We start from the raw sequence: 13577 nt of genomic DNA on the forward strand, positions 1-13577 counted from the left end.
ACCCTTTAACTGCTTGGAAGGCTAGCACCAATGTTTTGAATTTGATGCGAGCCATGACAGGCAGCCAGTGGAGGGAAGTAAGCAGGGGGGTGACGTGTGAGTATCTGACAGTGTAAGTGTGTGTGCACTCACTCACTCACTCACATGAACACACAAGCCTAACTATGTATACATTTCACAAGATTCAGAACTGCCTGCCTACAGGAGTCCATTGTGTCATACACACAAATCAAATCTCCACCAATCATGTGAAGCCTTCATGAGATTGGGATTGGTGCAGATTAATCAAGGAGGCTCAGTCAGACCTCTAAGAATAGGCCTACACCTTTGGCTTTTAGCCTCTTGCCATGTCCTATATACATATGGCCTGTGATTGGACAGCTAAATCCTGTCTGGACAGGTTGTGGAGCCAACATGGAGGGTGCTGTACACATGTACAAAACATCAATAATGCCTATAATGCATATAAATGCCATTAAGGAACAGAATTTCAAGAATATCTCCCATGGACCACAAACAGAACAAAATATAATATAGTCTATAGCTAACATATATTATGGCTATACCTGATGACCTATACCTTGCAGAGAGCCTGATCCCGTGTTTAAAACGCATCAACCAGGGGTGTGAGAGTTAGTATTTAGATAGAATTTTAAAATGTCATTAGAAAATCAGGAAACGGATGTATGGATCAGAAATAATCTCAATATCAGGTGCAATTGTCATTGAATGAAATTTCACACATAAACACGATTAGTCAATGAATACACAAGGAGAATGAATGTGTTCATACACCATGCTAAAAGCAATACTAAAACATCTTCATTATCTTCATTACCATCATTGTCACAGGACCGTACAACGATCATACCCCTGACTCGGTGCAATTCAACAAACACCCATCACATTTTATTACGTGCACAATTTAATCTTGATTAGACCATAAATCTCACTCTGATAGGACAATGTAAATGAGTAAATAATAATTACAATAAATAAATAGAAACCTCATGTTGATTGAACTCTGTGTCTGTAAATCTTAATTACTAAACAGGTAAAGAAGGTACATCAGTCTATCGCGTTGAAACAAGTTGGACAGCAACAAGTGTGTTGAAAAATAGTATTTTACTGCCCCGCTTGTCAATCAAAATTATTGAAGAGGATTTGTAGTTGAAGAGGAAAAAGCGCAGAAACGGGTGCTAGCTGGTTACATCCATCGTTTTGAGCGGAAACTTATTGGAAAACCGGTACAGAGGAGAAAATGTACATTAGCTATCTGCCGGCAGTTAGCTTGCAAGCTAAAGCTACCCAGTATCCCAACATTCATGAATATTACTTAGCTAGACAGAGAGCTTGCTAGCTGATTCGAGAATGGTAACATTTTCACGCCTGTACAAAACATCAGAGAGACATTGAGACCAAAATAATACCGATAATGTATATAGCTTTAAATACTAGCTAGTTATCTGGAGGTTCTTAGCTTGCTAACTTATCTTGCTAACCGTAATTATCTTTGGATCTTGGTAGCGCTATATTACGGACGTTAGTTTGCTGTTGACAATAATACTGGTTAGGTATATGAACGTCATAATTTAAAGTAATTTAAAGTAGGCAAGAAGTTCAGAGTGTAAAAAGCTATAAACTACATTGCAAATGACCCTAACGTTAGCATTAATACTGCCTTCTGGGCGCCGAACATCATCCTACCCAAACGGTAAAGAACTGAACAGACTAGTGTTTATATGTATTTATGAATAGCAAAAGACAAAATCGTCTAGTTAAATAGCAACTCACCATTATCCGTTCCGCTGGTCGCTATTTGGACCAGAGACGGGACTGGGAACCTTGCGCTGAAACTGCGGTAGAACCCCGTAACTATGGGAGCGGTGGCGTCTCTGCAAACACTCCACTGCTGCCTTTCGTTGCGCCCCTATCAGCACGACTAGGGAGCTACTGGAGTGTCGCAGCTCTACAGTAAATGAAATTACAACTAAAGATCTTCGCGACTATAAAATAACGCTGTACACATCTTTCAGGCCTACACAGTCTCACAGAAATGTCAGATCGTGTGCGTTATTGCAATGCGCTCTAAGGTGACAGCCACCTCTCCATACTTTGAGAAGGTATGACACCGTTTCATTTTAATTAGCGTAGAAATATTTATTTAGAGATGTTTCAAGACATTGAACAAGTACTGTGTTCATAAGGATAATGATTGATGGTTTTTTTGAGTTTGCCATTGACCTGTTCGCTATCTTGGTATGTAATAAGATAAAGACGTGTTACAATATTTATTTACTAACTTATTCTGTAGATACCTAAATATGTATTTGTCTGCTGGCCCGATGTTAACTATATTAAATTGTTACAAACGACCTTTCCATCGCTACATTAGGAAGATAGGATTCTGTTTCATTAAAATAAAACTATATGTTTCTGAAAAGTTTCAAGACCGCTCAGCCAGTGAGCGAATACTGTCTTCATAAGGATTGAGGTTCAGACTTTGCGGCCTTTGGCCTGCTTTCATTTCATCATGGATAATTATCTTGGTACGTCATTACTAATATAAAGCATGTCATTGTGTTCTGTGGCTATATTAAAGCAGCATATAGACCGATATGTACATGTGTCAGCTGGGCGGATGAACTATATTAACCTGTTTGTGTGTCATTATACCGCCCTCTATTGGTTGTGTGCCCTAACAACCGGGGCGCGTTGAGTTTTCGGAAAGGAACAAAAAACATGAAGCTAGCTTAGCTAGCCGTCCTGTTAGCTAGCAGGCTTAAACAAGTAAAAAAAAACAATAGGTTGTTTTCTTTTCCGTTTTTATTTAGATTCCTAGCTATATGTTCTCCTTTGTGTCTTCGGCCAATAACCCAGAAAGATGCCACAGAAAGCGCTGGGACCCATTGTAGGTCTGCTCTGGGCAGGGACATGCCTTGTGGTGCAGGTAAGTGGTATCTGGGGCGCTGAGACCGGCTGGGGGTTTCAGTTTAGTCTGTGGATGAGATGAGGAGTAGGCCTTCTATTGTGCGTTTTGCTCCTTTCTCCCACTCAACTTCATGTGACGCCAGATATTTTCTCGCACGGTTATTTAATTGGTCGTTTATGCGTATGTTCTTTTGTGGTGTATGTTAAAATGTTTTGTAAAATAAACGAATTAAGAAAAGGTTTTTATTTTTATTTTAGCTTGCTTCCAGCTACGTATCGACGCTTCCTGGGTCGCCAGGACAAATAACTTTCTAGCTAACAATAGCTAGGCGCTAATATTTCCTAACGGAATGGCATAATGTCGGTAATCAGCTTTCTAACGCTAACTGAGCAACCTTTTTTGTTGTTGGATTCAGTGCGATGTGTATAAAATATTTGGAGGAACAGATTACTGACAATAAACCGTAATTTGTTTTCGTAGTTTGCTTCAGTAGTTTTAGCAAGACCTGTTGTTTATTTGAAGCTGAGTGTAACGCTATCATTCACCTTGTTTGATGGCAAAAGTCGACTGCTAGCCAATTAATTAAAATTGAATATTTGTTTTTATCTACGTTGCGTGTTGAATTCTACCCATTTGTCTATTTCTCTGTTCATGTTTATTTCCATACTATAGAGAGCTGATAATGTGATATCCATTTACAAAAAGGATATATTTTAATAACATGCTACATTGTGCGCGTATCATGGCCCCATTTCCTGAATGTCAGCCTAGTTTTTTGTAGTATTATTTTTGTTGTCGCTAAAACTTTAATGACGTCTCGAGATTTGACGTGATTTAATTTGGGATAGGCCGAAAAAACAGGTTTTGCAGTTGGCTGGAAAACCGCTCCTCACACACCCGTGTAACCCCTGTGGGTGATATCTGAAGTCATGTTTCCATGTTCATGTTTATCACTCTCCGCTTGTAGCTAGCCAGTGCAGCTACAGACATCGTACTGCCGCGGGAAAACAACATTATGCAATATTATTCGTTGTCAATTTATATATGTATTAGGGTTTTAAGTCATTTTTGTCACAAATGTTTTAATGGTGAGAGGGAAAAGTCCACACATGCAATCATGACCTTAATGTAGAACTGATGGAAAACATGTGATGTAACTTACAAAACGGGCCTATATCAGGTGGCCTAGTTAATGAAGTTTCTAGAATACATCAGGTCTCAGCTAGGGCTGTCAGTCCTAGAACTTGTGGTGGGGGATCCAAGACGGTGCGGTGGGGATTTTAGCAGAGGTCCACCAGCGATATTTTCAGTTTTTCACAGTGTTATTTTCAGCATTGTGCCCTCCTTCCTCATATGGTGAACTTGACTGACCGCCAGTGCTGCTGAAAATGAGAAGGACATTTATTGGAGAAGCTTTTGGAGAAGTTTGACGGTCACCTTACACCCGAGTTGTTTATACTAAACGGCTCGATTGCGGGCGTTCATCCAGCGTCTTTATCCATTTATCGACTGATTCGTTTTCAAGGTCAGCGCGGCGACTAGTCTCGTTCACCGAAGCTGCCTGGAAACGGCACGGTTAACAGAAAGTGAGTCTCGTTCCCGATGCTGCCTGGAAACGGTACGGTTAACAGAGAATGGAAAATCCAGAGAAGATTTTCCTCCGAGGGAGGGAGGGGGCGGAGGTTGAAATGCTTTGAACTGAAGTGGCTCCTCCCATGTTGAAGTGTCTCTGTTGTTAGGGCATTTGGCCGCGGCTGCTGCGGTTTCCCTAAGCGCTAAACTGTGCTGTGTCTGTCTGTTTTTGCAGGGGAAGGAATTTTGTTTTGGGGTGAATAATGAACAGTACCGATGTGAAATGGGGTACTGCTGCGGAGAGACCGAATGCTGTACCTACTACTACGAGCTGTGGTGTATGTGCACCCCCCTCCTCCTCATCTGCCCCCCCCTCTCTCTCACACTCTCTCACACACAGTCATGTTTGCATCATTGCACACACGTTGTGAAAGTACCTGTGGGTGAAAGCGAGAAAGGGTTTGAGGGTGTATGTGTTGGTCTCTTTGCTTTGTGTTTGTGTGTGTGTATGTGTGCATATATGCATGCAGTGTGTGTGTATGTGTGCATATATGCATGCAGTGTGTGTGTATGTGTGCATATATGCATGCAGTGTGTGTATGTGTGCATATATGCATGCAGTGTGCGTGTATGTGTGCATGTATGCATGCAGTGTGTGTGTATGTGTGTGTGGGTTGTGTTGTGTAGGGTTCTGGCTGGTGTGTGTGTGTGTGGTGTGTGTGTGAGTGTTTTGTGTTGTGCAGGGTTGTGGCTTGTGTGTGTGTGTGTGTGACAGTGTGTTGTGTTGTGCTGGGTTTTGGCTGGTGTGTGTGTGTGTGTGTGTGTGTGTGTGTGTGTGTGTGTGTGAGAGAGAGAGAGAAGGTGTTTTGTGTTGTGCAGGGTTCTGGCTGGTGTGTGTGTGTGTGTGGCGGCGTGTTGTGTTATGCAGGGTTCTGGCTGGTGTGTGTGTGTGTGTGTGTGTGTGTGTGTGTGTGTGACGGTGTGTTGTGTTGTGCTGGGTTTTGGCTGGTGTGTGTGTGTGTGTGAGAGAAGGTGTTTTGTGTTGTGCAGGGTTCTGGCTGGTGTGTGTGTGTGTGTGTGACAGCGTGTTGTGTTATGCAGGGTTCTGGCTGGTGTGTGTGTGTGTGTGTGTGACGGTGTGTTGTGTTGTGCAGTGCAGGGTTCTGGCTGGTGTGTGTGTGTGACGGTGTGTTGTGTGTGTGTGTGTGTGTGTGTGTGTGTGTGAGACGGTGTTTTGTGTTATGCAGGGTTCTGGCTGGTGTGTGTGTGTGTGTGTGACGGTGTGTTGTGTTGTGTTGTGCAGTGCAGGGTTCTGGCTGGTGTGTGTGTGACGGTGTGTTGTGTGTGTGTGTGTGTGTGTGTGTGTGTGTGTGTGTGTGTGTGTGTGTGTGAGAGAGACGGTGTTTTGTGTTGTGCAGGGTTCTGGCTGGTGTGTGTGTGTGTGTGACGGTGTGTTGTGTTGTGCAGGGTTCTGGCTTGTGTGTGTGTGTGTGTGTGTGTGTGTGACGGTGTGTTGTGTGTGTGTGAGACGGTGTTTTGTGTTGTGCAGGGTTCTGGCTGGTGTGTGTGTGTGTGTGTGTGACGGTGTGTTGTGTTGTGCAGGGTTCTGGCTGGTGTGTGTGTGTGACGGTGTGTTGTGTGTGTGTGTGTGTGAGACGGTGTTTTGTGTTGTGCAGGGTTCTGGCTGGTGTGTGTGTGACGGTGTGTTGTGTGTGTGTGTGTGTGTGTGTGTGTGTGTGTGTGTGAGACGGTGTTTTGTGTTGTGCAGGGTTCTGGCTGGTGTGTGTGTGACGGTGTGTTGTGTTGTGCTGGGTTTTGGCTGGTGTGTGTGTGAGAAGGTGTTTTGTGTTGTGCAGGGTTCTGGCTGGTGTGTGTGTGTGTGTGTGACGGTGTGTTGTGTTGTGTTGTGCAAGGTTCTGGCTGGTGTGTGTGAGACGGTGTGTTGTGTTGTGCAGGGTTCTGGCTGGTGTGTGTGACGGTGTGCTGTTGTGCAGGGTTCTGGCTTGTGTGTGTGTGTGTGTGTGTGTGTGATGGTGTGTTGTGTTGTGTTGTGCAGGGTTCTGGCTGGTGTGGACCCTCATCATCATGCTCAGCTGCTGCTGTGCATATCGCCATCGCCGTGTCAAGATGCGTCTGCAGCAGGAGCAGCGTCAGCGTGAGATCAGTCTGATGGCCTATCAGGGCGCCTCCAGCTCCTTCATAGCCCCACCCCCCCTGAACCTGAGTGAGTGAACCTCTACGCCCCAGAACTTCCCAACAATCTACACTCAGTAACCTATAATGACAAAGTGAAAACAGGATTTTAGAAATTGTTGCTAATTTATTCAAAATCAAAAACTGAAATCTCATTTACATAAGTTTTGAGTCTCTTTGCTTGTCTTTGCTTTAATTATCCTGAATGTGTCTAGAAGTTGAATGGGTCACACCTGTGACAAGTGTCTAAAAACATGTTTCCATTTTGTCATTGTGGTTTATTGAGTGTAGATTGATGGGCATAAATGTTATCAATTTAGAATTCAATCAACAACACAATGAAGTGTGCAAAAAGTGAAGGGGCTTGAATACATTCTGAAGCCACTCTGCAGGCGGTACAGCTGAACTCCATTCTCTCCGCTGTTAGGGTTTTGGACGGACTGCAAACTCCCAGACTACGAAGAGGTCGTTGGCCACCCCCCGACTCCGCCCCCGCCTTATTCAGAGCTTCCTCCGGACGCCGTTCCCCCGGCCGCGCCGCCCGCTGGCCAATCGGAGGCCGCCGTGGTGCTGGAGCCCCCAGTGAGGGCGATGCCCTGCGGCCAGCCAGCTGCCGATTCGCCGGGGTCGGCGGAGGGCGTGGTGACTCCAGGAGAGGTGGGAGGAGCGGGCGGCGGTGGGGAGGAGGAAGAGGAGGAGGAGGAGGAGGAGGAGCAGCAGCTGCTGACGCGGCGGAGGCACGTGACGGGAGACTCAGGGATCGAGGTGTGCGTGTGTCAGCTGGACGCAGACGAAGGCTCCGGCCCTGAGGAAGAGGAGGAGCAGGACGGGCCGTGCCAGGGACCTCGGGGCGAGTGCTGCTCCCAACGCCCCCCTGACAGGCACAAGCAGTGCCCCGCCCAGCGCCGGGACCCGCCCCCCCCCACCACCAGCAGCAGCGGAGACGGCCTGGTGTGAGGGCTCCGCCCACCGCCCTCGTGACTTCGCAACGGGGGAGGGGTGGGAGGGGTGCAGAGGGTCAGGTGGGGTGGGGTGGGGTGGGGGTTACCACCGCCTTTGTCATCATCATTATCCGGAAACTGTGGCACCGCCTGCGACTCGCCAAGATGCAACTGCACGAGGAACGCAAAACTAGGTGGTTTATTTAGGAGATCTATTCAACAGGGAGCTTCTGCTAGCCGTGGTGATGGTGATGGTGATGGTGACGGTGGTGATGGTGATAATGTTGATGACACAAATTGCAGATTTTATTTCTGAATAAAACGACGTGCTCGCTTCTCCAGGGTGGTTTTGACATTTCCCTGGAGAAGGATGAGAGGAGGCAGTAGAGCATTCTGGGTAGGAGGCAGGAAGGTTCTGTCGCCTGGAGGGGAGGTTGATCATTGCGGCAGGGCAGGGCAGGACGGGGTGAGTGATGCGATATTAGCATGCTAAGCGGATGCCGACATGCCCACGCCCCGCCCTTCCTCACGCCCTATACCTCATAGGTGCAGACCCTTCGGTCATCGTGTCACTTCCTGCCAGAAAAAGCGAGAGAGTGGCTTTCCCAGAAAAAGAAAAGGAAAGAAGGAAAAAGTGCTTTATTCATTTGCCCCGCACTTTATTTCCTCCTTCACTAGTGTGAGTTTGTTTTAGCGCGAGCGGGGGGTGGGGGGGGGTTAGCGTGAGACCCAAGAACAGTCTCTGTTCTCGTTCTTTGCCGTGTCTGCTATCAGCTGACGTTTCTCTCACCTCGCAATGGGTGGGAACTGAGAGGAAGTGAAGAATATTTCGTGTTTAATCTATCCCGCCTCCCTCCCCACCCTTCCCAGGGCTGCGGCTGCTTTCGCCGCCCCCTGCTGGCTGCAGACGCTTGGCGCTCCCCAACACAGAGTTAGCTTGGGGTGAAAACAGGGGTGGTAATTAGCAGCAGTTAAGAGCACTATAGCGGTAGCATTGGTAGCAGAGTGTGAGAGTCTCTGGGGAGCCATTTACAGTAATGGGGTTGGTATGTCCTGGGGTAAGTTTAGAGGATGCTAGGTCTGTTGTGGATTATAAACGTAATAATTACCTTTGCTATCTTTTTTGGTATTTTAATTTTTTCCTTTGAAACTTGCGCTTGATTGATGCCAACATAGCTAACGTATAAGTTGCTTCTTTCTTCCCCCCCCCCCCCCCCTCTCTGCCTTCCCCGGCGTCCCTCTGGCTGAGGACTTTGGGGCAGTTTTGTCGAAGGCTCTTCCATCTTTATTTTTAATTCTGGGTGTTAGTTCATCGTGCCTCTGCCTGTGCGTGTGCGCGCGTGTGCTTGTGTGTGTGTGTGTGTGTGTGTGCTTGGCCTGCTTGTGACAGAGTAACCCCCACTTGTTTTGGGAGAGCAAAGTTTCACAAACTGCAGGAGGAGGATGGCTTGGGCAGAATCTGTGATCAGGCGTTTAGCTGTGCCGAAGACTTTCATTTTAAATTTGATTTGTTCGCAGCAGTTGGTTGTTACTAGCATGTGACGGTGTAGCTGGCCTCCCTATGGGTGCTGGCCATGTCCTGTCCTTTTTAGGACTGCATTTGTAACGCCCGTTACCTGTGTGCGAGGTCCTCCCCAGCCTCGTTGTTGCCATTTGGGCTGCACATTTCAGTTCAGAAATGAGGTGCATATGCCTGTCCAGCCTGTCCGGCCTGTCCTGTCTGTCATACTTACGGGCGAGAGAGGGGTGCAGTCGGTTCTGCCCTGTGGGAAGTCTGATTGGGTCCGGCCACATCCACACTGACCACTACCATTGTGACCCAAACAGAGATACAGCATTGTTTCCACTTATCTGGTCCTTTATGCACTAGTTGGAGTTCACCAAGGCTCTAGTGTAGGTCCGTACATTTTGCTTCTTTGTGTTTTTATTACTTTTTTTGACTACAATCAAAAGGATGGTGATGTGGGCGTTTAAGAAATGGCACAGGCATGACCCATACAAAACAAGGTGCTCAACCTTTTTTTTATTGCATTGTAGGTAAAAAAAAAATGGCAGATATAGGGTCACACAATCACGCAGATGCCATCTTTCTTTGGCCGATGCCGGTGTTTTGGTGGGTTAGCTTTGGAGGACATGCTTTGGAGAACACGGCTGCATCGTCATGGCAGCCCACAAGCATGGAATTTTTGTGCAAATATGTGCAAACGTACGCCGCCTGTGTTTGTTGCTAAGGAATTGCTGCCGGCTATCTCGGGTAAAGTGGCACACGTGCAGACAGTGTGAGAACTGCGGCAGCTCCAAAGAGACGCTTGTAACAGCTGAGAGGTGTGTGTGTGCGCGTGTGTGCGTGTGTGGAGAGCTGCCAGGCTCTCGCCTGTTTGTCGATGTTTACTGTCCTCTGATGAACAGAACGGTTCTTTTTGGTGCCGACGCTCTGACGTGTATCCGTGTGTGTAGAGAGTACACGTACGTTGTGTGTATGTAGGGCTGGTCACTCTTCCATTGTAACTGAGTTCACTGCTAAAGCTGCTTTAAATGGTGGAGTGAAATTTGACTCGCAGAATTTTGCGTTTTCTTATTTTTTGTTTTATTTTATTTTGTTTTATTTTTATGGTCTATATTGACAAGGTGACCAGTGCTTTTTCAGTTAAGCTAACATAAAAGCCCTTGAACACTTAAACCTGTGCTCTTCCTGTTTTCCTTATGACATGTGCTAAGCAGTTTCCCTCATTTTGTTCTTATTTAACAATTCAAGACTGATCAGGTTTTATTTAATGCTTGAAAGCGATGGTGATACATTATGATCCTGAAACAGGGGAGGGAGGGGGGGTGGGGGGGGGTTACTTGGAGAACAATACTTAATCTGGTTTTTTGTGATGTAAGTAGGGTGTTTGGAATATACTGTTACTTGTATGTTATGGTTCAAGAAAACATTTCTTTAGGCGACAAACAAAGATACTCAAGTGCATGTTTGTTATGCAATGTGAAGCGACGAAGGCGTGTTTTGTAATGGAAATGTTTGCATTTGGATACTTTGAAGACAGGGTTTTTCACCTGTGTTTCTACTTGATCCCCAAAACAATATCCCCCCCCCCCCCCCCCCCCTATGTCTCCTGTACCGATCTGCCCAGATTTCACTTATAAAATATCTCTGGCCTTAACTTGTTTACCTTGCAGAATAAGGGCTATTAAACACAGGCAAAAACACATCAGTATTTGTGCTTTCTTTCTTTGGATTTCTTTATTCTCACAAAGTTGAGATGCAGTCATTATTCAGAGATGTTTTTTCTGCTAAGACAGTGGCTCACAGTTTCAGTTGTCAGTCGATCTGTTTGATCACATTAATTTGTTAAAAGTGATCAAACCTTAAAAAATGCCTCAGACCCCTTGGGTGTTTTCCCAGGGTTAAAATGCAGTTGCATTTGCTTATAGGAGTATATACATTGGCTCAGGCGGTAAGAGCAATCGTCTGGCTGTTGGAGGGTTGCCAGTTCAATTCCCGAAGTGTTGAAGTGTCCCTGAGCAAGACACCTAACCCCTAAATGCTTGTGACGAGCTGGTTGGTGCCTTGCTTGGCAGCCAATTGCCATTGGTGTGTGAATGAGAAGTATCAATTGTACAGCGCTTTGGATAAAGGCGCTATATAAATGCCAACCATTTACCATTTTATAGTCAGTGGAGTCTACCATGTGATATTACCCAGGTCTCATTCCAATAACTTTACTTTTTTTTCCTTGTCTCCTTTTCTTACCCTGCGCTCCACCCATCTGGAGAGAATAGGAAAAGATGAAAGAAAAATAAGTAAAAACGGGGATGTCGAGAACCTGAATTTGCCAAATGGAGGTATGCCCTTGCTCCTTCAAATGTCAGTTTGAAGCCACGTCAGTTGCAGACGTGGAGAGGTGGATCCATAGGGCAATAATTTATGTCGCATGATAGGAAAAAATATTTCTCAAAGGATGCACCTGTGTTTCCTCACAGGAAAGTAAGTTCTGGAGTTAGTTCTTAACTTCTACTTCTAGCTTTTAGAAGGAACATTTAATGGGTTGGAACCTCCTTAAAGATGGCGGACCTCAATCGATTTCCAGGTCAGGAGCAAGAAAAAGACAAAAGAGGAGAAAAGTAAGTGATTGGAATGAGCGCAGTTTTTTCTGGTGCAGATTGAAGCATACATATTGTGTGTGCGTGTGTGTGTGTGTACGTGCGTGCTTGCGTGCGTGCGTGTGCGTGCGTGCGCACCACATGCAGGCACAGATGGGTTTCACTGTTCTAGGCTGCCGTTATCGGCTTCCTGTACTGCTGAACTGGTGGTGTCGGCACAACAGCATTTAAAGGGCAGTGATGAGACGTGTTCTTCTTGTATCACTGTAAAGATTGCATTATCAAAGGTGATTTCAATTAAAATAGTGTTAAGGTTACAAAAAAAGAAATAAAACTGCGGACATTCAGGGAATTCAACCGAGTTCAGCAGAATGACTCGCAAGATTGTCATGAATGTAATATTTGGATCATTTTACTTTTACGAACATGAAACATCTCTATTCTTTATCTGACCATAGCAAAGTACACACATGAATGGACCGGAGAGACCTGTGAAGTCAACAAAGTTCAGTCTGATAACGTCACTCATGGTTGCTTCCCCGAATACGAAAGTCAGTGGTGAGAAATCACGTGTTCGAAGCTACACTTCTGAAAATGTGTTCATGCATATTACTTTTTGAATGGACTGTATTGGAACAGCAAGGTCAATTCCTTTGTTTTTGCTGTACACTAGACAGATCCGAGTGTCTGCATTATTTTGTCTTATTTTTATCTAGATTTTGTTAAACTACTTAAAACATATTGCCTTTTGTATCAGACCACCCAATTATTAGGTGAGGAAAAGTATTGGGACATGACTGAAAGGTGTTTCTTGTTGCCCAGATGTGTCCTGTTCGATTGATTGGTTAAACAATTCATAGTTCTGAATGTCTACTCTTTTTTTAGCCTTGGGTTTTGCCTGTGAAGACTGCATTTGTGTTAGAAAATATAAACCAACATGAGAGTGGTCTTTGGAAGAAAAGCAAGCCAAGTTTAGAAAAGAGGGCAAATCAATTGCACAAGAATTGGAGATTGCTTGTACAACAACTTTGGATGTCCAGAAAAAGAAAGAAACTGCTGGCATACTGAGACATCGAACAGGTCGACCAAGGGAAACAACAGCAGCAGTTGATGACAAACATTGTGAGCGCTGTGAAGAAAACCCCCAAAACATCAGCCTGTGTCATCACAAACAATCTCTTCAGGGCATCTAAAAATTGGGTGGCCTGATACCAAAGGTGCTATTTTCTGAGTAGTTTAACACACCTAGGTGCATACCAGGAAATAAAAGCTGAAAGAGGGGACTGTATTTTTAGCATGTGCATCACCACAACATTTTTTAAAAAGGGACTTTCCTCTTTGTTTCAGTTTGATCACAAATCTGTACGCAGTACTGCCAACTTAAATTGTCACCAAACTCACATCCCAGACACGGTGGTTCCCTTATTCTGCATCTGAGATCTCCACCTTACATACAGTGCAGTCTTAAGTATTTGGACAGTGGTACAATTATAATTAATATCCAATTTCTATTTTTCTGGCTCTGTACTCCAGCACATTGGATATGAAATGAAACAATGACTGGTTAAAGTGTAGACTGCCACCTTTAATTCACATCCTGATTTGGCGATCCATGTAGGAATTGTATCATCCATTTTTATACAAAGTCCCTCCATTTTTTGGAACCAAAAGTAATTGGACAGTTGGCTTCTCTGCTCTTTTTGGTTAGGTGTTTTCAACTGCTGCTTTTATGCAGGTATATACAGTCAGGTCCATAGATATTGGGACATCGACACAATTCTCTTTTTGGCTCTATACACTACCACAATGGATTTGAAATGAAACGAACAAGATATGCT

The 13577-nt window shown here is 45.1% G+C and overlaps 2 protein-coding genes across 3 annotated transcripts in view; one reads left to right on the top strand and one right to left on the bottom strand.

Annotated features, from left to right (window-relative positions):
* Positions 1–2058, bottom strand: part of LOC133142370 (ADP-ribosylation factor-like protein 3) — a 9819-nt gene extending 7761 nt beyond the window's left edge. The window contains exon 1 of the mRNA XM_061263547.1: positions 1795–2058. Within this exon, the coding sequence (XP_061119531.1) occupies positions 1795–1797 (3 nt within the window). The 5' untranslated portion in view covers positions 1798–2058. The remainder of the gene's footprint in view (positions 1–1794) is intronic.
* A 640-nt stretch (positions 2059–2698) lies between these two features.
* Positions 2699–7684, top strand: wbp1 (WW domain binding protein 1). Of its 2 annotated transcripts, none has more exons than XM_061263544.1 (4): positions 2699–2950; positions 4740–4842; positions 6561–6728; positions 7125–7684. In XM_061263544.1, exons 1-4 carry the CDS (start codon positions 2885–2887, stop codon positions 7652–7654), a joined length of 867 nt encoding a protein of 288 aa, XP_061119528.1. In that variant the 5' UTR covers positions 2699–2884; the 3' UTR covers positions 7655–7684. The 2 variants fall into 2 exon arrangements, with proteins under 2 accessions (XP_061119528.1, XP_061119530.1); XM_061263546.1 differs by lacking the exon at positions 2699–2950 and adding an exon at positions 2982–4518.
* The last annotated feature ends 5893 nt before the right edge of the window (positions 7685–13577 follow it).

The sequence above is a fragment of the Conger conger genome, chromosome 12 (assembly GCF_963514075.1).
Source record: "Conger conger chromosome 12, fConCon1.1, whole genome shotgun sequence".
NCBI lineage: Eukaryota > Metazoa > Chordata > Actinopteri > Anguilliformes > Congridae > Conger > Conger conger.